This window comes from Choristoneura fumiferana, chromosome Z, assembly GCF_025370935.1.
Source record: "Choristoneura fumiferana chromosome Z, NRCan_CFum_1, whole genome shotgun sequence".
Classification (NCBI taxonomy): Eukaryota; Metazoa; Arthropoda; class Insecta; order Lepidoptera; family Tortricidae; genus Choristoneura; species Choristoneura fumiferana.
Window position 1 is genome coordinate 10,661,985 of NC_133472.1, and position 25,012 is coordinate 10,686,996.

Here is a 25,012-nt window from a genome sequence, read left to right on the forward strand (position 1 = left end):
CTAGTTGGTTCCGACGTGGATAGTAACATTGCCGGTTTATTACTAGCATATGATCTATTCTATTTTTAGGGTTCCGGAGCCAAAATGGCAAAAACGGGACCCTTATAGTTTCGCCATAGCTGTCTGTCTGTATGTCCGTCCGCGGCTTTGCTCCGGGAGTATCAATGCTAGAAAGCTTTAATTTTGCACGGATATATATGTTAACTATGCCGACAAAATAGCAAAATAAAAAAATTAAAAAAAAATTAGGTTAGGTACCTCCCATAGACGTAAAGTGGGAGTGATTTTTTTCTCATCCACCCCTATAGTGTGGGGTATCGTTGGATAGGTCTTTTAAAGCCATTAGGGGTTTGCTAAGACGATTTTTCGATTTAGTGATTTGTTTGCGAAATATTCAACTTTAAATTGCGAATTTTCATTAAAATTGAGCGTCCCCCCCCCCCTCTAAAATCTAAACAGGTGTGTGGAAAAATTTGAAAAAATTCAGGATGGTAGTAAGTATATCAAGCTTTCAAGGAAAACTATAACGGCTAAGTTTGCTTGAGAATTATTAGTAGTTTACTCTTGAATAGCAGCCTAAGGTATAAAATATACCTAAACTTGGAAGATTCCGTATAAAATACAAAATCCTTAGAAAAATATTACTTATTTTTTTCGTAATGGCTACGGAACCCTATTTTGGGCGTGTTCGACACGCTCTTGGCCGGTTTTGCTTTCATAGTATCGCATCTGAGAACCTGGTATCTCTTCTAACTAGAAATAAAAATTAATTACTTAGTCAAAAGTATTTTCGTTCGCGCATGACTTCATAACGGCAGCAAGAATTTAGTTTTTTTTTGTGTTTGAATTAAATAAAATGGTTTAGAAAAATTTATGCAAGAGTAAATAAATCCGATTTTTAAATCCGATTTTCGATTTACTAGGTAGAAGATGCTTGTAGAGTGGATTTAGTCTCATTTTCGTCATTACGAGGGTCATGTTAAAAGAAATTAGGTACTCCATGCTCGTTTGATTGATACTCGCCAGTTATACACCACCGTGAAGGCTAATTAAATAGCTATAAATTTAAAAATGGAATACTCCAGAAATCTGCGTAATATTTTTTTTTAAATATTTTTTCTGATTGATTCTGGCGGGAATTTGCGGTTACAATGGAACTTAGTCGACGTGATTTTCGAGTTATGATTTATTATGACTTTAAAAAGGGTTTAAAGCCCCAAGAATGTTTTGAACTTTTAACCACGACTTTTGGTGAGTCTGTTTGTTCTCGTGCAACAGTCTTTAATTAGTTTGCTGAATTTTAAAGAGGGCGGGAGAGCTTTGAAGATGAGGCGACTCCAACAAAATGTCGCCAAGCACGAAACACACAGTAACAAATGTTTGCCTCATTTTTCTGCAAGACAGGCCATATTGTGACAGTGGTGCTAGAGGATCAAAGAACTGTCAACTCAGAATGGTATGTGACAGTTTGTGCTCCACAGGTGCTGTCAGCTTGGTGTGACAAGCGGCCAAAGTCAGGAACCCAGCACCTGCTCTGGCACCACGACAACGCCGCCCCGCACACTTCTGCCAGAACACTCGACTATTTTAGTTCGAAAAATGTCACTATACTCCCTCACCCGCCATATTTTCCTGATCTGGCACCCTGTGATTTTTACCTGTTTCCAAAAATTAAAGAAAAATTAAAAGGAAGGCGATTTGAAACCAAAGAAGATGCCTTGGCTGCCTATAATTATGAAATTTCTGAGGTACCCAAAGAAGAATGGTCACTGACATTTTCCAAGTGGTTTAGCCGGATGAAAAAGTGTATAACGGTGAATACTTCGAAAAAATAGATAGCAATAATAAATAATAAACCTTGTAGTTTTTGAATATCTAATTTCTTTTGACATGTATACCCGTCTGAAGCTGCGTAGATGGCTACTTACATAAAAAAAAGATTAGCAATGACTTTGCAAAGATCTATGGTACCTAAACTAACATAGTAACTTCAGCTTCTACAGGTCATAGCAGTTTTAAATTCGGAGCAGTTTCCATCCAATGCCTCCCGAACCAATTTCGCTGCGCCTTGTGTGCCTCGCCGAAGCGCTAGCCTACATAGTAAATCAGGCAATTCGGAGCTTAATAGCGATACGGACGTTAGATTAAAATGACCTATCCCGCTGTTTGTAGCCTACGAAAGATATATTATTATAAATGCGAAAGTTTGTGTGTGTGTGTGTATGTTTGTTACAAACATGGAACATAGATAGCTGGACATCTGGAATAACACATAGGCTAATTTTTATCCCGATATTCCCATGGGATTCCTATCCCATGGGAATATCGGGATATACAATCTGGAAATAACAACCGCTGGGCTTTGAGTCATGAAATTTGGTATGTAGATAGCTGGATGTCATAACATAACACATAAGTAGGCAGGGTAGGGTAGGGTAGGGTCTCAGTTCTGTCCTTATTGATCCGGTACACCTAAAGTCGTGATTTAATTATTCGTTTTTGTTAATGGAATTAACTTCAGCACTGTTTTAATGCATAAAAGACATGTGTTTGGCGGATTGAGAGCATTACGTAATACAGGGTGCGGTATTTTGAAAGAGTCCCGTCCATGAACTCATCGCTGTGCTCGTTAGACAATCATAACTTGGCCCGTTTGCTCGTAGAATATTATCTTAATAGGAATCAGGGTATAGGAATCAGTAAACTATATTGAGGGCCTGTTTCACCACATGTCGACTAACTTTAAGTGTCAGATTAAAGTAATGCCGTCTTTGTTTATTCGGACAAAACAAACAGAGACGGCATCACTGATATTCGTCACTTAGTTAGTCGACAAGTGGTGAAACAGGCCCTGAATCGGATAACTCACGTCTTAAATCGAGTTTAGCTCGACATGTTTCGGGCTAATCCGTAGCCCTTCCTCTTGGGAGCAACGCGACTCGGCGGCTGCTGCAACCCGCGTACTGCGCGCCGCCGCTCTGTTCGCGCGACTACCCGACGAAACTGACACCGGCGCACAAGATACCCACGTTTTCATCGTAATTTTCATCATAATTATAACTGTCAAATGTAGGGTAGCAAATAACACTAACAACTTCGCTCTGCAAAGGTACGTTCACACTCACCGATGACGCAGCACGAGTATTTAACACCGTTTTCCAACTCGGAGGTAGGTACCGTCCAACCACTATCCCGGTTAAGAATCAAAATACCATTTTTTAAATCATCACCATCACCATCAATCGGAAAACGTCCACCGCTGAACAAAGGCCTCACCCTTAGAACGCCACAATGAACGACGACTCGCCACTTACATGGTGCAGTTATCCACAACTCTAATGTTCGGTGGAGATAGAGCAAAGTGACTATCCGAAGATTCGTAGTACCTACTTACAAGTGCGAGATTCATTTAGATCGAATTCTGTGGTCGGAGATCGGACCATAAACCAATTTCCCACATGAAATGTGTCAAATTCAACTACCATAGGTAATCTTATTACCGGACAAACACACAGACTTAGGGACAGGTGGAAGTAAGTCTAAGCCTGTTATATTTAACCTAACCAACAAAAAGTAGGAAAACCCCCGACTTTGTCACTTCAAAGTTCAATATCTCAAAAACGGCTGAGCCTATTTTGATGAAACATATCTAAGAACCATCGCTAGAAAACCTGATTTCAAATTAAAAAACCGCATTCAAATCGGTCAACCCGTTTAAGAGCTATGGTGCCACAGACAGACAGACAGACAGACAGACACACAGCGGTCAAACTTATACCACCCCTCTTTTTGCGTCGGGGGTTAAAAATTAATCCCCTGATGTTTTGACATTGGTCAATTCAATACAATTACATAATAACACTTGCGAATTAACCGATTAAGTTGTAATAGTCTGATGAGTGCCGCGATTATTCAACGGACGAGGTTCGTTTCTATAGAATCACCCAGCAGTGTTTAATGGGACAGCTCACGGCAGCGTCTCCGTTGTCAGCGGTGGCGTATATGGCAGGCACGGGCCCGCTAACTCTGCCGGGCGGCGCGGCAGGAATGGGCTTTACGCGCACGAGGTTCTCCGAGGACCACGCAGCCGACCGACCTGACATCGAGATTGTGATGGGCGCTGGATCCCTCGCTGGCGACATGTTAGGAGTACTAAGAGGTTTACTGGGTACGTATGATTTTGTTTTGTATAGAAACGATTAAAGATTTTTAATCAGAGTTTAAGATCAGCCTGAGTTTTAATTAAACATAAGTACCTACAGTCAAAACCGTTTATTTACAACGATATCGAAGGGACAGTAATATTTGGTCGTTAACACGGTTGATCATTATAGCTAGCCTAACCAGTGTTATCTTAGTACCATCAGCCAAATATGTGGTCTACCACCCTAAAGTTGATAAGCGTTTGCATGTCGAAAATACAAATTGAGACATGGATGCACAGAAAAACCAGAAAAAGAGACCAGCGCTGGTAATCGAACCCAGGTCCTCAGCAGTCCGTGCTGCGTGCTATAACCCCTACACTACCGCTGGACAGGAGTCTAGACACGAATTTCTCCTATGCACACATATCTTAGCTTGCTTTTTTCCACTATGCTACTTAAGCAGCAGCACTAGCGACATCTATGCCTATCCCCTATCTAGCGGTGGTGGTTATAGCGCGCAGCACGGATTGCTGAGGACTTGGGTTCGATTCCCAGCGCTGGTCTCTTTTTTTGGTTTTTCTGTGCATCCATGTCTCAATTTGTATTTTCGAGATGGTTTCACGGGATACCCGTAAAAGTAACGAATTTGGAGTTGAAATAAAAAAATGCAAAAAGACTCCAAAAAAACAAACCATAATCGTTTGCATTTCATAAAACAATAATGTCAATACGGTATTTGACAACTCCTGATTTTGCCACATCTTAATATTATTATGAAAAATATAGATAAACAGATGAAAAATATAGATAGGGTTCCTTTTAGCCATTACGAAAAAATCAAGTAATATTATGTGTGTTATAACACAATTAAAACACTTACTACAGTCTTAGAATCTATTACCAGAAAAAGAGAGTATCTTCACGGCACTTACGCCATTTTGTTGAGAAGCGCAGTTTTTCGGCAATAACTCAAAAACGGTACATCCGATCATGTTGAAACCAATTTTCGTTGAAAGTATTTATTAAGCGTTACCTTTCCATATTTTTGCGTATTTTTTGGACAAACGGTTTACAAAATAGAGGGGGGGGGCACAATTTTTGCTACTTTGGGAGCGATTATTTCCGTAAATCTTCACTTAATCAAAAAAGTTTTTGAGAAACCTTATGATCTTTTCAAAAGAGCTGTCGAACTGTGTGCCACACGTTGTTGCGAGTTAAAAAAATAATTTTCAATTTCTGTTACGTGTATGGAGTGCCCCCCCCCCCCCTATAAATATTTATTTTTGTAATTTAACTACAAAACTAAATAGCAGCTTTGACAAGACATCTGTACTCCAAATTTCATTGATATACATCTTGTAGTTTTCGAGTAAAATGCCTGTGACTTATGGACGGACGGACGGACAGACAGACAGACAGACGGACTTGACTAAACTATAAGGGTTCCGTTTTTGCCATTTTGGCTACAAAACCCTTAAAATGACAGAGCTGGCCGCGCTGGAAGCAAATAATCGTGGAGATGTGTACCATAACGTGCTCGCCGCGTGCACGCCGCGTGCTCGCCGCGTTTCCGCTCCGCCGAGGAACTGCCGGCAAAAACGCTAGTGTGCACAAGCTCTTAGCCAATTCCTCACGGAATACGCAGAATCGCCATGGATAATCCTATTTGGAAGAGGTCTCCAGTCGTTTTCCATTTGATAGTACATACAACGTACTATTTCTCAAAACTCGCCAATTGGTACCCGATACAATGGTACCCGGCCAATTTGCGTAGGAGTAATAAAATTTTAAATCTGGACCACATACAGCCATGCAATTGATCCACAAAAGTTTCCCCATTATTCCTTCCGATTTAGATAAATTTCGGTATACAAAGTTGGGTATATTGTTAAAAAAATTCGTACTATGTACTATTAATATCAATTTACAACCTGGCATTTAACTACCTGGTTATGTTACGATCTTGACATTCTACTACTTGGTTATTTTACGACCTTGACATTCTACTACTTGGTTATTTTACGACCTTGACATTCTACTACCTGGTTATTTTACGATCTTGACATTCTACCACCTGGTTATTTTACGATCTTGACATTCTACCACCTGGTTATTTTACGATCTTGACATTGTACTACCTGGTCATTCTACAACCTGGACACCTGGACATTTTACGACTTTGACGTAAGACGCCGGAGGGGAAAATTGGTACTGTAGGAAAAAAATAAGTCTTTCTTTTCGATGACAGCTGTAGCGGACAGATAAGACCCTAAGTATAGGTACTAAGTATTGATCGTAAATGAGAAACAAATACTTACTGTACATGTTTAGGGTAGAGCTTCTTTATAGTGGCTGGACACCCGACGGAGAAGGTGCCTACTTAACTGATCAGCCGATTTTATGCTTCATGTCGTAACAAAATTAAATCAACCGTTGCAAATGCTTTCAAGAACGATCGTTCGTGTTCAGTGTTACGACAACAATGTCTATCTATTTTGTTCCATATGAAACTCGATTGTAGTTAAACCAGTTTAATAAAGGTTAAATAGGTATATATCAGGACGCCTCTTTTCCTATAAAATTTTTAGGTGTGTAGGTGCCTAAACGGAAAACAATTTGGTGTTTTTGATTTCTTAACTTTGGCAAAATTGGGTGTGCTAAAAGATGATTGGGTACCTACATGCATGTCTTTTTTTTCTTATTTAAATGATGGCGCAGCCATTTTTTTTCTCGTCCAGTTTGCACGCGAGTAGGGTACCTACCACCTACAGTCGGCAGTAGAAGTGTATGAGCAGTTACGGCACTCAAAGTTATCTAGACAGGACTCTACTGCCAAGGTAACAAGAGTGTTTAGACCCTTTTGAGCACCATAACCGTTCATCTACTTTTGCTGCTGACTGTACGAGATATCGCGGCCTTATCTGACATAAGGAAAACACCACACACATTTTACTTCACACTTCCAGGTGTAACAGACGAGTGGTTCTGGAAGGTATACGGGTCGTTGCCCGTGCAAATGCGCCAGAGCACGTTCGCGATGAACCCCGTGCTGATCCGGCCGCGCAGTGTAGGCCGTCTGACGCTGCGCAGCGCGCGGTATTCCGACCCGCCGCGCATACAACCCAACTACTTCCATCATCCCGATGACATGAACGCGCTCAGGGAAGGCGTGCGATTGGTAATTATGCACACTATATTTATATTGTTAATTAATTTAAATTATAACAACCTAATACATGCCTATTACATCCCAACCTGTGGAATACCACCACACCCGAGCGAGACTTCCCCCGCTAAGTCTAGTAACATGAAGTTTTATATCGCTATTCACGGTGTAATTTTCGGGAATTTCTGTGAGAGTTTAGTGAAATAACGGAATTCCAATTCTACTCCTGGATATACGAGTATGTGGTAGGTACAGCAGGGCTACTACGAAACTCGAAACTCGAAGTTCGTATCGTATCGTCCCTCTCGCTCTCGTATTAAATAGGTACTATAAGTGTCAGAGGGACCGCACGACACGAAATTCGAGTTTCGAAGTAGCCCTGCAGGTTCGTGCGAGCGACTCCGGGGGTCAAATCTTCTACTCGTAAGAGTAAAAGGAACTGTTCCGCCTCTCTCCGATAAGTTCTCGTTATTTTATCCCTAGACTACCTTCAAATTCAATAGTGCAACGGAAGTATAATAATTTCCAAATCTCTTATTTTGGACTGCGGTTCCCAGCATAAAATCTGAATGGAAAGATATGTCATTGGCTTCCCCCCTCACATCTGTCCGAACACGATGAAAAAATAAGTTTGAGAGATTTCTGATTCTCAAAAATAAATCATTTTATTGGTTTTCTCAGACAGAGAGTATAATAAAAACGAAGGCGTTCCAGCGCTACGGCACCAAGCTTCACGACACGCCCTTTCCAGGTTGCGAGCACCTACATTTCGACTCCGACGACTATTGGGAGTGCGCTATCATGCAGACATCTATTACGTTAGATCATCAGGTGAATAACAGTAGTTTACTGTCTCCTCAGATAAAATTTTCATATCTTACCTATATCAATAGGAATAAGTTTGCCTTTGTACAGTCGCCATCAGATGTTTCGGAGTGGCCAAGCTGGTCAAAAATATCGGCACATGCACTCTATTATTAAGGTATTAGAGTTCATGTATCGATATTTTTGACCACATTGGCCGCTCTGAAATGTCTGATGGCGTAGAGTCACCCGATCTCTTTCTCTTGTTATCTGTTATACAACAGTTTTAAAATACTTACCTACATAAAGATATGGAACTGGGCGAAAGTGAAATCACCTTTACTTAATTAAATAATTGTGTTAAAAAGTAAATACAAGAGTCATTCACAAAGGTGGATCCACCGTTGTTGGCACGATGGGCATACCCACAACACAACCCTAAGGTAATAGACTTGTGACGAAACACTTTCACGGTCTATTGAGATCGATAGGCTAATGTATTGATGCGCGGCAAAATGAAATAATCAAATTCAAAAGTCGTTCATGCATGAGTCACGATTGTTCATGAGCGAGTTCGTGTCCAAGTCGCACTTGGTTGATTTTCGGGTGGCTGTGACCACAACCTTCTTTGACGGCTAGATCCACGCCGGGTAATGCACGTATTTTTTTATACCTTGGTAAAGAAACACACTGGCCTGAAACGTCCAGCATATGTACGAGTATGTCAAATATAAATACCTACGCAAAGAGGAAGTAGTACCTACGTGAATGGTCACTATGGCCAGTGATATTTTCATTAAATATGTCGTGGTGGGTTTGTATACGTTTAGCAACAAAAAATCACCATTTGACTTTTCAACAGTAGGTTAGTATTCTAAAAAATTCTAATCTACGAACGCCTAAAATATCATGTATGAAGGATTGGAACTGTATAATAATAATCTAATTAATGACATTTAAAAAATCATATAGGTATTATGTAAAAGTCTTAAAAAGCCATATTATAATAAAGAATTTAGCTGCATTGAAATGAGTCCTATAATTGTTTTGTACTGTATTTTAAACTCTTTATTTTAGATTAAACCCATGAAATTAACAGATAAAAAGATAATATTTTCTTACTGACGAACTCTACATAGAAAATTGTTTTTCTCAAACATGACATGAAATATTGACGTTATGTTACAAATAATAGGCCTAGAAGTATGAAGTATCGCGCTGCAGGCGCTGCGGCTGGCCTGCCTGCGCGCGGTCACTCTAGCGGCCTGCAAAGAGATTTCATACAACCTTGCAGGCCGCTGGCCGGCATTGCGACCGTCTTTTGTTTCAACGCGCGCTCTGCAACACGGCCCGGCCTACGCCCACCGCCAGCACCCCCCGCCCCGTAGCCGCCACGCCAGCAGCCAGCTCGACACGCGCGCACGCAACAGGGCGACCAGACTAGCGTCCCGCCATGCTTAATTTCTGGTTTTATTTTATTTCATGTCATGTTTGAGAAAAGCATTATACAAGCCTCGGCCGGAACGTGGGGTTGCCGGTCTCTACAGTAATGTAATGTAGGTACTGTTTTAGCCAGGACTATCTAATTCCAAGACGGGATTTTTATTTACATCCAAATTTATTATTGTTGTAAATTAATTAAACCCAAATGGAATATTGTCCATTATACATAAATTAGGAGCAAAATAAAATAAGCAATAAGTGAATGTTGTCTAAATTAAGTCTTAACTTAATATGTAGGCCCAAAACAAATGATTTTGGGTGGAAGATATACAATTCGTCATATTTCTGAGTGTACATAAATACAAGTGGTCGTTTAATTTTCGCCATACATCAAAATTTACCAATTTTACCATAGGACAAGGTTCCATTTCGACGATATTCAGGATGAACAATTTTCATAGGTATTTGAAATGGTATATTTTCTGCTTTGACGTATTATTTGATATCGAGTTATCCGTTTTCCATTTGCACCAAATGACAGTAAATCTCTTGTACCTATTCTGTTATCTATTATATGAGATAAATACCTAATAACTTTTCATTTCACTTTTAAGGTGGGGACATGCAAAATGGCCCCAGCAGGTGATCCAACCGGCGTAGTATCTCCGAGGTTGCTAGTTCACGGCATCAGAGGCCTGAGGGTAGCCGACGCGTCTATCATACCCCGTATACCAGCTGCCCACACCCATGCCCCGGTGGTTATGATCGCGGAGAAAGCAGCTGACATGATAAAGCAAGATTGGGGATTTGGGGACAACATGTGGAGCCCCTAAGAGTCACTTTACAAAACCAAATATTAGGTTTTAAGTTGTAAACTGAGTTATAGAGTGATTAGGTACACTTATTTTATCCAGCAACATTTATTTTAGGCTTGTTTCAATTCAAACTATCGTCGATAATACTGCAATGCCGCTTATCTGACTGGAGGCAAAATTGTACAGGAAAGCGTTGAAATTAAGTAAATAGTTTTGCCGCAAAAATACAAATTTGCTACTTTTGTAGGTTACGACAGCATTAGCCATTGTTGGTTACACGGCATAGCAGTTGTACCATCGACGCTATGTGATTGATAAATAATCTTATGTTCTGAAATATTAAGATTGTCAGAAGAGATGTCTATATAGGCTGTGATACTGTTTTTATGTGCTCTACCAGTTAGTATATTGTAAAACAAACAATTTAAATAAAGAATACTAAATGTTATCAACTATATTTATTTATGTACCTACACTTATATTGTTTGTAATTGTCATTTTAATCGGGAGATGGCCCAGTCTTTGTTTTTCTGTTAAGTTTCCTGTAAAGGAATGCCAAACGTTTCTCCAGATCTTTCCATTTAGTTGGCCTCAAGTTAGGTTTAGCTGTCTTTGCCCACATCTTCTTCTTTCTAAGGATTACCTGAAATGGAAATTATATTCAATTAGTTAAACAAGAACACACACACACACACACACACACACACACTGCCATCATTAATATTATCAAGAATTAATAGTAACAATTACAGTAATAACACGTTAGACATTATGCCCTCAGCCAAATGGTTTTGAGCATTTTTAAAGCTTTCATTACATAACCAGTAAGAATTCATTTATTAGATCTAGAATCATCACAGTTTTCCAAATAACTAAAGTCTATCTCTGGAACCATTGACGCATGCATGGCTTACCCCTTTGCATGCAAGTAAAAAAAGTTTTTTGCACCAATCCATATTTTAACAATATGAGGGGTTAGTCAAAGAATTGAACTATAGTTAAATAATGATAAATTCTTTATAGAACAACTGCTCTTTCACTTGTAAAAGTGTAAACTCTACATAACAACACTTAACCTTTTAACTGCCAATACGTTTTCATTCGTACATGCCCGTTTTGCCACCTACACTGAAACTATTATGACATTTTGTCTTAATTATAAGACTGCGGCGAAATGAGCTGGATAATGTTTGTCTTATAATTCAGACAATGGCAGTTAAAGGTTTAAGGGACTGAGCACTTTTCGACGTTATAGAGTGGTTGTTAAATGGAAACAAAAAATGTAAATAAACTTTCATCTATCCTCCTAAGTCCTTGCGTACTTTATAAAGGACTAATTAACACTAAGAATAACGGCCAAATATACTTTATAAAGTACAAATTGTTCATTGAATAAAGAATTCTGAAAATTTTGAAATAAGATCCAAAATAACAAAGCAGGTCAACCATGTCTAGGTCTTAAACGCTAAGTTTGTTAAAAAACGTCAGGACTCAGGAGGATAGTCTACTCGCCATGTTTACAGTTCAAAAATCTGTAAGCAACTGCGAATATTGCGATTATGAGAATTTGTAACAACTTGACAAAAGTGTAGTAACCGAGTTAAACACGTCTAAGTTTTGAATACAAAAAACAAAGACAAAATTTCTTCGAATCCCCGGCACTTCAGTCGAAGTAAACACATGCTAGATAATAAAACAACAACAACTGTATTACATAAACTTATGATATACATTATAAACATAAAACAGCCGGTGTTAACATACATGGTATTCTTGTTTTGCTTGAAAGCCCCTGATCCATGCCGGCAATGTGTACAAGGTCTTTACTGGATGTATGTCACCTTTTCCCAGGATATCTATGTAATCATTTTGTCCAAATAGGGCTCTCCTCTCAGTCCAAGCATTTATAGGTCTGTAAAAAAGGAACACTATGACATTTAAAAACTTATAGACTAAAATTGTAATAATAATGTGTACCTCAGAAAACTTGAGCTACTCTGTAGTATATTTCTTAGCAATGAGCTGGAGAAATTAATAATAATTAGGTTTACCTATATTCAGGAATTGGCAGAGCTTTCCCAACGGTACGGGGTAAGAGGCCTCCAGACCAAAGTTTTTCATTATAGCCATATCTCCGTACTAGTCGAGTTTTATCAGCATGATACCTAGTTCTGAAAATAAAATAAGAACAATTTCAATAGGTACTTTCAGTGACAGTGCCACACTTAGGTCATGCATGATATAGCATTTAAGATAAAACTCTAACGGAAGAAACAAAAATTACGATAAATTTATAGAATAATATCACAAGTTTTAGATAAATATTGGGACATTGTACAGTAATTAATTAAAAAAAAAAACTAACCTTACTACATTTACAGAGGGCCTCCAAAATGTTTTCAGAATTGTAGAACCTAACCACTCCATTTAAAAGCACCTGTGCTAGCTCGGCTAGCCACTTCAGTGCCAAGAAAATACCTTATTCCTAGCTTTCTACTTAGATTTCTTTCTTTCTGCCGTGGCTGAATGTGTGACTGTGACCTGTGAAGACTCCTTGACTGACAGTGACAGTCAGCAACTGACAGTTTTGTTTTCTATTGTGTTGTCGGTTGTGTGCTTGTTGTGTGTGTGTTGCTTGTGTGTTGCTTGTGTGTTGTGATCTGAATCTGTGGTCGGTTCGGTAAATATATAATACCTGAATACCATAGCATACGTAGTATAGTTAAAGCTCTTTGAGTATTTAGTGAGAAAAGTTTTTCCATGTCAGCCTTTATGACATTGACTTAAGATTAATTTTTACTCGGCCCGTGTAAAAACTTTATATCTCTTATTTATTTGTATCTTAGTCTGTGTATACATCAGTTGGCTCTATCTATATACTACACTACGAAGTGCAAATTAGCAAAGTGATAAACTCTAACTTCGTATCTTGCCGTCCCGCTGACGCTTATATTATTTAATATGAGTGAGAGGGACGGTACGCTATTGGTACGCTACGAACATAGATTTTCTAATTTTGAAAAAGGACTCCGTGGACTACTACCGACAGTACCGACTGACAGCACAACCCACCCACCGACAGAATTAAACAGGGGCTGTGGTGTGGGGCTACTACGGAAATCGTAATAGTTATTTATGTGGCTGGTGCATAATGAGAGGCATTAAAGTACGAGTGTGGTTTTATGAAACGAGCCGAAGGCGAGTTTCATAATAAGATCACACGAGTGTTTTAAGGCCTAATTATGTATAGCCGCATACATAACTTTATCTACATGCATATCATAAGTTTTCTATAATATGTTCAGATATGGCCTGTATTTTTAAGTTAGTGTTACTGATAACTAGTTTGAAGTACCTACCAAAGCTTAAATAAAACAGATAATAAAAAACCAAAGTTTTATTTATAATAATAATTATTATCTACATGCATGTCATAAGTTTTCTACAATATGTACAGATATCAGGGCTTTAAATACCGTTAAAAAGTGGTAACGTTACCAACTGTCAAACCGATTTAACGTTAAATGATAATTAACGTTAAACGATTTACCGTTACTTATACAACTTTTTACCGGTATACAAAATGGTAACGTTATCAGCTATTCATTAAATTAACGTTAATTCAAAAGTATTGTTAAATCATTTTAACGGTATTTATATTACTATTTACCGGTAAGCTTGGGTAACGTTAAATGGCAGATTATCCTCATTTATCGAGCGAGTATGCACGCGCTAAATTGGCAACACTCGGTAGCATAGCAAAAATTACCGATAGTGTTACTTGGTATCGTTATAATAATGTGAATTGGGTAACGTTAACAAGCCCTACAATGTAAAGTAAATTTACCGGTAAAAATAACGGTAATTAGGTAACGTTAAATAATGTTAAGTTATCAATTAACGTTAAATTTTAATACCGGTACTAGGTATTTTTATGATTTTTACCGTTATTTAACGTTACTTATAGTGTGAATTTGGTAACGTTAACAAGCCCTGGTTAGAACAAACTCCACAAAACTCGCCCACAGACAAAATAGGACAAGACAGACAAACTCCGAGCGAGTTCCTGAACCAACAAAATGGCCGATCTCCATTGAAAAAACTTTATTGAGATTTTTAAAAAGGAATTACCTTAAATCGTATGTATGTTATATTTATTACAATTAATGTCAACCTCACGGAATACATTTTTTTACCGGGTGTTTACATATACTATTAAGTAAATGCTAACAAGTCTCATAAGAATTACCCAGTATCAACAAAACTAGCAAGTTTCTTGTTTGTTTATTCGCTGTTGCTTTCCAAAACGCCTTGTTCATGCAATTCTGTCTGAATTTGTTGTTCTATTATCAGCACTAAAAAGATGAGCGAAAGCCAAAAAGTTAAGTAAACAAGTTGGGCGCGTAATTGCGTTGTTTACAGACAATGTCGTACAATCAAATTATATACCTACTCATTGCTTCCGGACAACTGATAAATCCTATGAATTTCAATATATCGTAAGAGGCGTACAGTTATTACTAAACTTGTGATTCGACATTAAATGTATTTTTATTATTGATAGTATTTACCGACATCAGAGCATTGTCTAATTTTATTCATAGCAGATTACGCAAGGATAATAATCGCATTGGGCGTGTGCATTGTTTATGTTTTAATGCGATCACTTGTTTTCTTATTCTTATCCACTCAGTCACAGTTCTCTGAGTTTAGTTGATTTGATTTAAATGAGCATACTTTAAGCCCTTTGTATTATTCTATTAAAACCAGTAGTACAGTAATTATTGTTATTATGTTACAAACAAAATGGCGCGCAATGAACGAACGCTCACTTTTTTGCCTTTTTATTGTTCAAGCTGAGACTTGTTTTGTACACAGTATGTCTTATGTAAAATTCAACAATTATGGTAGAAAAACAATTTCACACTCGAAAATACAAAATTCGAAAAGAACTTATCTGAACCCAAGAAAAAACTTGGGCTACACTTGAAGACAATATAAAATTTCCTGAAGAAATTAGTAAATTAATTTTGAGCCTGCCATTTACTTTACTATGTATTTATTTTCAGTGAAAATGTCTAAACGGGAACAAAGCGACCGAAATGAAAGAAAACTTGACTCTAGCGATTATGAGAATCTTATTTCTCAACACAGTATATTTGAGAGAACTAAGCACCAAGAACTGCCCAGTTTTCCTGGTTTTTCCAATGCAGAAACACAAACAAAGCCTGGTGATATAAAAGGGCAATCTGTACAGTCTGCTCTAGGTGCATGGCATTACAATCCCTGGTGGATGCTGGCTAGTACGTCCAGGGCCACCCCTTCACATGACGACTTTTCAGAAAATAGTGACCAAGCAAAAGTTAAACAAGAACCAAGAGGTGCTCCATCTCCCGAGCGAGATCCTCTACAAGGAGAGCTAGACCATTACAGAAGCACTGTGACTCCTCCTGTAGGATTGGATTCATTCTGTGATGATTGTTCTGATCCATTTTGTGACTCTGGTGCAGCAGTTTGTCGTAAACTGTTTCATTGCCCACATTGCAGGAAGAGTTACCCCACCATACTCGAATTTAACACACATTTGACAGGGGTACACCCAGCTCAAAAGCCATTCAGATGCCAAATCTGTTTGGAACCGTTCCATAAGAAATCACACCTGAGAAGACATTTAGATGCCAATCACACACGGAAGGATGTTAATAAGTGCTCAGTATGTTCCAAGTACATTAAAGATAAGAGCAACCTACGTAAGCATATGCAGGTTCACACTGGCCGCGTACCACAGAAACAGTTTAAATGTGATCTGTGCAACAACAAACGGTACATGTCACTGGACCGGCTCAATAATCACAAGGTGGTGTGCACAGGAGAAAAAGTGCTAAAATATTGTGACATGTGTCCCAAAGTATTTGACAATTCAAGGTCTTTGAACAGTCACAAAAAGGTTCATGCTAGAGAACTGAAGTGTGACAACTGCGGTGAACAGCTCCGTTCGCTAGAACAATTTACGAACCATAAAATGATTTGTCAGGGGCCATCAGAGGCTAGCGTGGGTGGTAGCCTGGGTGGTGGCGGCAGCGGCGCGGGCGGTGTGTCGGCCGGCGCATCAGGCAACCGCTGCTGTACGCAGCCTGGCCTGTGCGAGCATGACAAACCAGCGTACCTCAACATCCCCGGGTACGCCGCCGGACGCGTGCTCGACGCGACGCTCTCCTCTCTTAAATCAGAGTTGAACTGATAAAAACTTACAAACATGTACATAAAAAGGGTATATAACTGATTTCATTTTTTACATGATTACCAAATAGTTAATTCAATGACAGACAACAAAAAACAATTTTCATAATTGAGAATTTCACAAGACTGATGCAAATATCCCGCCTCACGACTTGCTTTATTATTACCATTTAAATTTAGGGTTTAGTTCATAGTTTAATACAGTTAGATTAAGCATTGTAGCTACGATCTTGACCATGTTCAAATATATGAAAGATGGACAAAATAATTGTTGAAAAGAGACACTGCACTATATTTTATTTAAGTTTAGACATATATTTGAATATGTTTAAATTGTTATCAGGCTATAATTTTATATCTTAAAATTAATACACCGTTAAGTAAATTGTTCCACAAAAAGCTTTATTATAGGGAATGAACCATTCACCATGTGTGAAACAACAAATATATTTTTTATTTGACTTTAATGTTGCCTCGACTGATTTAGAGTTAAATGTTTGTGCAGTATTAAGTTAATCATTTTTTTTTTCTATTTCGAAAGATTGAACTTTATTATTTGATTAGATATTAAGTTTTTTGTAATAGAGTGGTCTGTGGATATTGTAAGTTTAACCAGTAAATGTTTAGTAAACACACTTATTAATGGGGTTAAATACACGACTTGTTTTGTTTCTGAGAAGCGCCTAACCTTTTCATTGTAATTTCAGAATTACCTTTCGAAAGAACCTTATATAAACCAAAATGTTTTGGGACCTAATCATAATCACTACACTTTGAAGTCTGATCTTTAAACAGCAAAGCTAAATTTCATGTGCCTCTGTGCATTTGTCATGAGAATTTTAGACAAGGTGCTCAAAAATAATTGTTTTTCGTTTTTAATGGGATGGTGTTATTATTATTATTATATTGTACACATTGAGCAGCCTGGGCACTTAAATATGTGATGGCAACTGCACGAGTTGCAGAATAAGAATTTATCACAAGAGCAGTTGATTTGATGGCTAATATAGTGTGTCATAATTGGTTGGATTATTGAATTCAAGCAAGGGCTATGTATGACTATTCTGCTAGCGTGTATTACAACCCTACATAACCCAATCCAAAGACAAACTATAAACATTCAAGTTTAAAGTTGTTTCGAAACATTATCGTATTTCTATTTCGAATATTTTTTACTATTCAAAAAGTTTACATGTGAAACTATTTTTGTTTCATTGAATTAGATAAGAAACTGTAAAGTGCAATGAAAAACTAGGCATAGCCTTGAACATATTATGGAAAATAATTGTTATGTTCTAATTCCAAAATATTAATTTATTTTTGTGGTGTTATACACATTATAACTGGAATAATAGTTATATAATGTATGTATAGTTTAGTCTGTATTTAACAGTCAGCATAGAAAAATTGCATTTCCTTTTATGTCCTCTGGTCATTACCATTTTTTTTACCATTTTACTGCTCCACATTCTAAGCCACTGATGGCTGTACTCGGAGACAGTATTAATATTTGTATATCTCATTAGTGCTGATTTTAGTTGATCAGATTTGAAAATAGAACAAGATAAATATATCTATTAGGGTTAACTGATGTCTCGGGACGATCACGATCGTTAATTTGGGACCCGCTTAAGATCGAATATTTGTTATTTTGTATGACAATTCAAAGGATTTTTTGACGAAATGGGTCTCGTGACCGTACAGCAATAAGTCCACTAGTGTACTTTTACCCACTGTGTGTTTCAGAAAAAACAGAATTATGTAAAATTTGTTTTACCACTGGAATTTTAAATTATTAAAACAAATCTGAATGTAAAAGCTACCTAGCTACTAAAGTACATACTAAGTTACATTAGTACATTATTGTTTATTAGTTGAGTTATACTTATATGAAGTTCTGTTAAAACCTATATGTTGGATACAGAAAAGTTATTTTTAATTTTTAATGGATTTACTTTGTTGTGTGGTTCAATCTTGTGTTCATGTTTGAACTTTTTACTCGTATAATGGTGTACCTATTGTACTGAAAACTTCTTCCCTTGGGATTACAATGCAATAGCATACAAGCCTTAATTCATATATTATAGAGCTCTTGTAATGATTGTACTAGATATTAGTAAATTACTTAATTCCGTCATTTTATGACCAGGAGTAGATACCTGATCTTAGCAGTTTTTATATCATTTTAATCGTATATCATTAATATTACTTATAGGTTTTTAAACGGTACCATATTGTAATGCTTGTCCAAATCAAATTAATATCTATGAGCATCTACCGCAAAGCTGTTCTAAAGAAAAGAGTTTCAAAAATATCCTCAGACATGCTATCGTTATTGACGCAAGTAACTACGCTTTCCTCTAAAAGTGGGAGACATGATGCTTTTCTCACACCATGCAATTGGCTCATTTAAGCCGACGCGACTGAATCGACATTCAAAAACGAAAATTAACCGAATGTGTCTTCCGAGCGCAGCGATAACTCCGCGGAAGAGAAACATTAGTGTATGAGTGAGTTAGCTTAACGGTTTGAGAGAAATATCCATCAATAGGAAATATAGGAAAGTTGCTCTAAGCTAGTCTACAGCTAGACACTACTTGCGTCATGTCACATCACGTCAGAAGCATAATTGGTATCATACATTTAATTTAGTATGTCTAGAAACAAATTAGTGTGATGTGTGGCACAACTTGTATCGACACAATAGACTTTCTAGATTAAGTCTATCTCGATAGTATGTCCGTGACAAACACTATAATTATCATCCAATGTCTTGAATTTTGAAGCAATAAGTTTAAATAGTGTAATGTGTAACAATAAACAACATACGTTTTTCCGCATGAGGCTATCAATATTTAAGCGGTAACTCTTTGCGATCAGACTTCGGAGTCTCACTTAACTTATTTTTTTTAATATAAAATTGATCGAATTATTCTTTGTTGTACCTTTTTAAAAATATATATATTTTGAGGCTTTTTTTATGAAATATTCGTTTGTTATCTATTTACAATTGTTTAAATTCATATTTAGCTTCCGAGGTAAACATATTTTGTAAGTTTAGGTTTAGATTTAGTTATATACATTAGAATTAAGTACCGATTTTTAGTTCTGATACTGCTGAGTGATTCGACTATTGATGCAAAATTTTATTGACCCCACCAGTAAATTAGTTTAAAGTATGCAAATGCCAAGTACGCGATGTACATAAAATAATTACAACCTTATCTATGTCCATTTCGATGCCAGTAATCACGCGGGCTTTTTAATTAATCTGAAATCTTAGTTAGGCTGCCAGGACCACTAAGCGACACTTAACTAAACAGAGTTATATGAATATGTACCTACCTACTAGATCACATACAATGCAATATCGCAATTCCGCGATCCAACGGAAGTTAGTTTCGCCCCTGTACCACTCAGGCGGTCGCGGTTCTGACTAGAGGCTCATACTCGAAACTAGTACTAGTGCTAGTGACCAGCATGCGAACTCAATAGTTGTACCTTTTTAATGCTTTCATGTATAAAGGTCGGGGTTGCTAAACATATTTGTTAATTTGAGGAATATTATACCTTTGTAGGTTTATTTATTATATGTACTTGTTAAAATAACCTTACTTCCTTGTTTAGCCAATAGATTGGATACAAAATAAATAAAAAAAATTAATGATAAATCTTTTCATTATTCCTTAAATTGACGAGTATACGATGAAAACTTGTTATACTATTTTTGACCCTAGATTAAATTTAAATGAAAGTTTTAGCAGCAACAGAACAAATAGTATTTTTAGCGCCTGACAATTTACTATTTTCTCTGCTTAATAATGCTTGTTGTATATTATATCATTATAACTTAACATATCAGTCAAAGCCACCCAGTATTCATTGCCAATTGATGGACTCACGTTTGACTGTACGGCCAAAGTTACAAAAAATGTATACACAACCAGTTATAAGTTGAGTGCAATATGTGCATATATAATATGTTAAGTGCATAAAGTAGTGTATAAATATTTTTGCAACTTTGGCCGTGTCGATATCTTTGCATTTGACTGTACGACCCACTTCATGTCATGGTGCGTTCAAACAATGCAGTCATCGTTATACTTATAAATATAAACCTTTTATTGGTCTACTATAGATATTTTTTCGATTTAGGTTTTAGGTTGAAATTTTTACGGAAAAAACAAATGGCTCAAAAAAATTTCAGTAACTGTACTTTGAAAAAACTTGTAAGTACTAAAAATTTTGCATACAGTGGCGCTATTGTCGTGTGTTCCATAGGTTCCATAAAATATAGCTGAAGAAATTCTCCCAAATTTAAACTTAAGTAAATGAGGTAAAGTGCAACGAGAATTGAAATCACCTGCCCATGTGCGCCTAAAATTGCCATTATTATTTTTTTGGCCTCTTTACTCGAACTATTGCAACATAAACCGGCCAAGTGAGCGTCGAGCTACACACGCAGTAGGGTTCAGCTAACTTGTTTGGGACACGCAATTTTTGAAGCCTAATATTTTGCAAACAGGGCTGAGAGAGCTACTACGAAAATCGAAGTTCGTATCGTACCGTCCCTCTCACTCTCGTTTTAAATAACAAGCGCCAGCGGGACGGTAAGACACGAAATTCGAATTTCGTAGTAGCCCCTCGAAATGTTCGTGGCACGTACACAAAAAACAGGGTCGAATGACATTGTAATAATCATCGAGCTAAACCGTACCTAGCCCTATAAATCGTATTACTTACCTACTTCTGCCAAATTAATAAACACTTATAATATGTACACACCGACATTCAGTACCCAAAAACATTTCAATTTTCGCTTAGCATCGCCGATAGAAGTGCACCTCTACCCTAGTTATAGGGGTTTCCCCTTATTGTTGATCGAGGGGACCTATTTTCTTTCGTATACTTGCATATTTAACGAATAATTCACACTTGGGAATGTTGATATCACAATATAATTACACCTTCCGGCGGTCTCCTATTTATAAATAAATAGTGTATTATCAGAAATTAAAGGGCTGTTTCACTACCCATTAATTATTTTTATTTGACGAATAAATGTGATGCCGTCTCTGTCTATTCGAACAAAACATACAGAGAAGGAATCATATCTATCCGTCAGATACATTTAATCAATGGATGGTGAAACAGGGGTTAAATGTCGCTTTTGTGTTGCTGAGATACTAACTGCAATAATAAAAAAAAACATTATTTTGCATCGGTGGTTATAATGGTGTGGATTTTATTTTAAAGGTAGGATTAAGAAAAAAATGTGTTCATATGAATTTAGTTTTGTCATAGAATATTTAGCACTGTAATTTTTTCTACTCGACTGTAACGTTCGACTTACAAGTGGGCAGCCTGGGCTATAATAAACAGCTTTTTCATCACACTTGCTCGTAAACAGTGTCATAACATGCAGGCTACCTTGGTTGCAACCCCCCAAATAAAACCCTCGACCTTAATGTGCTTGTCATGAAGCCCAAGGTCGGTAAATGAGCCAATGTGCGTACTTGTACTGCTGCGCCGTGCCGCGTGCCCGTGGCCCGTGCGTGCGCTGCTGTAGCAGGACTACTACATGGACCACCACATGTACACGCACGTAGCGGCGCATGCTGAGGGAGGTAGAAGGCGGCGCTACCAAGAGCACAGCCTAAGGTATCGCCAATATTTGGAACAATTAAAGTTTTTCTTTTATAAATATAAAATTTTACTCGCAAATGTGATGAAAAACATTGTATGTCGCACGGGCGGTACTAGAATTACGAACATCGACTCATTAAAGCCCTCAGTCTTCGACTTCGGGCTTCTAATAGACTCTCGTTCGTAATTCCTTATTTACCGCCCTTAAGACACAATGTACTATTAATGTCCTGACAAATCTGGTAGTTTGTATCTTAAAGTTGCAATTCAGTGAAGGTGTTTTGTATCTAATATGCTTTGAACGTCAGGCTATAGAGTGAGTTATTTGCACTATTATGTATTGATCTAATACAATAGCAATACGAAAATATATTAATGCATACTTTTATCACCAATAAACAAGTTTCCTTACTGTTTGCATGTTCTATGATTTGAATTTTTTGAATGCCCTTTGTAACTAATTTATCGTGGATAGTTTTCAATTAAGGCTCCAAACCGATGATCCTGTCAACTCCGGCTTGCTGGATCTGCGCTAGTTTTCCTTTAGTTTAGTCAAAGGGATTACATATAATCAACTTCATGTGCAGCCTGCGTCAAATATGAGGGAGCATCCAATGTAACCAGATAAGTCGGACCTCGCTCTATCGCCATAACAATACTACGTTACGATATATCTGACGCTGATTATATACGGTTAGCATCCCATTCTAAAACTGATTTATTAAATAAACCAGGCATAGGTATAATAGTACAAACCAATTCACAAGAGCATGAATAAATTTAATGAATGATTGTGTGCATCACAAAATGATAAAACAGGTTCATTCAAAAAGTGATTGTCTTGTTTTTAGAAAATCTCGTTCATGTACCTAACCGCCCATGTAAGTAAAAAAATCCCTATACTACGATTATTTCCACTTTGATACTCATGATGTCTCGGTTTAAATCGTAATGGTAAATTACAAACAAAATACTATTTGTTTTGTTTTTTACTATTAAGCATTTTACCTTATCCAATATACAAAGCTGGATTAGACGTTGTCGCGGCCATGATCATGACCAAATCTTGATTTCAATCATTGTAGGTAGAAAGTGAGTGTCAAAGTGGAGAAAATCGTAGTGTACGTACGTCATAGATGAGTGTGTTACGTATACGTAACCTTGTTTGCATACTGACGCCGTGAAACGCGAACAATGCAGCGAGACACCTACACAGGAAGAATCTGAATCACGTACCAGGGTTGGAACCTTTTCATAATCCATTTCGCTAGATTTTCTTTGGCAGATGCAAAGCATGGGATGTCATCGTGACATTAGTAGCACTAAAGCCCTGCCCTGGTACGTTCTTCAGTTTCCTCGACTGTTTGTATGAATTTTCGCCGTGATTGCGCGAATTGCGGCGTCAGTGTGAAAACAGAAGGGCTACTATGAAGCTCGAAAATCGAAGTTCATATCGCAGTCTCCCTATCACTCGCGTATTTTAAATGACATAAGCGTCAGTGGGACGGCAACATACGAAGTTCGAGTTTCGCATTTCTTAGTATAGGGCCAGGTTATAAATCATCTATAAATGAAATAAAAAACTCCATTATAGTAAAATATTTGTAACGAATCGTCTTTACCTTCCCTGTCATGTTTTACTTGATTAGTCCTTAATAATGTACCTACCGATTTTTGTACAATTTTTATTTTTAGGGTTCCGTAGCCAAAATGGCAAAAACGGAACCCTTATAGTTTCGCAATGTCTGTCTGTCTGTCTGTCCGTCCGCGGCTTTGCTCAGGGACTATCAATGCTAGAAAGCTGTAATTTTGCACGAATATATATGTAAACTATGCCGACAAAATGGTACAATAAAAAATTCTAGATTAGATTTTTTTAGAGTACCTCCCATAGACGTAAAGTGGGGGTGATTTTTTTTTTCTCATCCAATTTTGTAGTGTATGTGGGGTATCGTTGGATAGGTCTTTTAAAACCATTAGGAGTTTGCTAAAACGATTTTTCGATTCTGTGATACTTATGTTTTCAAAATATTCTACTTTAAAGTGCAAATTTTCTTTAAAATCGAGCGTCCCCCCCTCTAAAATCTAAACCGGTGGGTGGAAAAATTAAAAAAAATACAAGATGGTAGTAAGTATATCAAACTTACAAGGAAAACTATAACGATTAAGTTTTCTTGAGAATTATTAGTAGTTTAAGAGTAAATAGCAGCCAAAGGTATAAAATATACCTAAACTTGGAACATTCCGTACAAAATACGAAATCCTTAGAAAAATATTACTTATTTTTTTCGTAATGGCTACGGAACCCTATTTCGGGCGTTTGCGACACGCTCTTGGCCGGTTTTTATCATGAATGTACGTACTTGTCGATGTGTGTACTCGTAGTCAAGGAAACTGAATCACGTACTAGAGTGGAACCTTTGAGCTACTAATGTCATGTTGATATCCCATACATTTGCCAAAGAAATCATAGTGAAATTGATTATGAAAAGGTTCCACCCTGGTACGTGATTCAGTTTCCTCGACTGTACCTAACATTCTCATGAGTCATGACTATCCTATTATTTATATGTTCTATGGTTTTTAACCACAACCAACATATTACTTTTTCGCGGCATGTGTCTTTTTACGGGAACCAGAATATCAGTTGACCACATGTTTCCACTTTTTCGCCTAACATATAACAAAATAACAGTAACAAAGGTGAAAAATTGTACATATAAATCTTAATGTAGAATTCTAGACTAAGTAAG

General features: G+C 37.3%; 3 protein-coding genes across 4 annotated transcripts in view; 2 read left to right on the plus strand and 1 right to left on the minus strand.

Moving 5' to 3' along the window:
- Nucleotides 1-10,821, plus strand: part of LOC141426805 (glucose dehydrogenase [FAD, quinone]-like) — a 28,715-nt gene extending 17,894 nt beyond the window's left edge. Inside the window, exons 4-7 of the mRNA XM_074085990.1 lie at nt 3,967-4,168; nt 7,112-7,323; nt 7,993-8,142; nt 10,173-10,821. Of these exons, the coding sequence (XP_073942091.1) occupies nt 3,967-4,168; nt 7,112-7,323; nt 7,993-8,142; nt 10,173-10,391 (783 nt within the window). The 3' untranslated portion in view covers nt 10,392-10,821. The remainder of the gene's footprint in view (nt 1-3,966; nt 4,169-7,111; nt 7,324-7,992; nt 8,143-10,172) is intronic.
- Nucleotides 10,817-13,469, minus strand: mRpL51 (mitochondrial ribosomal protein L51). Its single transcript, XM_074086071.1, has 4 exons — nt 12,739-13,469; nt 12,425-12,544; nt 12,138-12,285; nt 10,817-11,016 (listed from the first exon to the last, which is right to left on the minus strand). Exons 1-4 carry the CDS (start codon nt 12,798-12,800, stop codon nt 10,873-10,875), a joined length of 474 nt encoding a protein of 157 aa, XP_073942172.1. The 5' UTR covers nt 12,801-13,469; the 3' UTR covers nt 10,817-10,872.
- Nucleotides 13,470-13,979: 510 nt separating this feature from the next.
- LOC141426813 (uncharacterized) lies at nt 13,980-22,675 on the plus strand. 2 transcript variants are annotated; one of them, XM_074086009.1, is made up of 2 exons: nt 13,980-14,516; nt 15,443-22,675. In XM_074086009.1, exon 2 carries the CDS (start codon nt 15,448-15,450, stop codon nt 16,612-16,614), a length of 1,167 nt encoding a protein of 388 aa, XP_073942110.1. In that variant the 5' UTR covers nt 13,980-14,516; nt 15,443-15,447; the 3' UTR covers nt 16,615-22,675. The 2 variants fall into 2 exon arrangements, with proteins under 2 accessions (XP_073942110.1, XP_073942103.1); XM_074086002.1 differs by having other exon boundaries at nt 13,980-14,512.
- The last annotated feature ends 2,337 nt before the right edge of the window (nt 22,676-25,012 follow it).

Coding starts and splice junctions, on each gene's coding strand:
- LOC141426813 (XM_074086009.1), top strand. CDS start 15,448: ATGTCTAAACGGGAACAAAGCGACCGAAATGAAAGAAAACTTGACTCT.
- mRpL51 (XM_074086071.1), bottom strand. CDS start 12,800: ATGGAGTGGTTAGGTTCTACAATTCTGAAAACATTTTGGAGGCCCTCT. Junction 12,545..12,738: donor CCCTCTGTAAATGTAGTAAG/GTTAGTTTTTTT, acceptor TTTTATTTTCAG/AACTAGGTATCATGCTGATA. Junction 12,286..12,424: donor CTGCCAATTCCTGAATATAG/GTAAACCTAATT, acceptor CCTTTTTTACAG/ACCTATAAATGCTTGGACTG.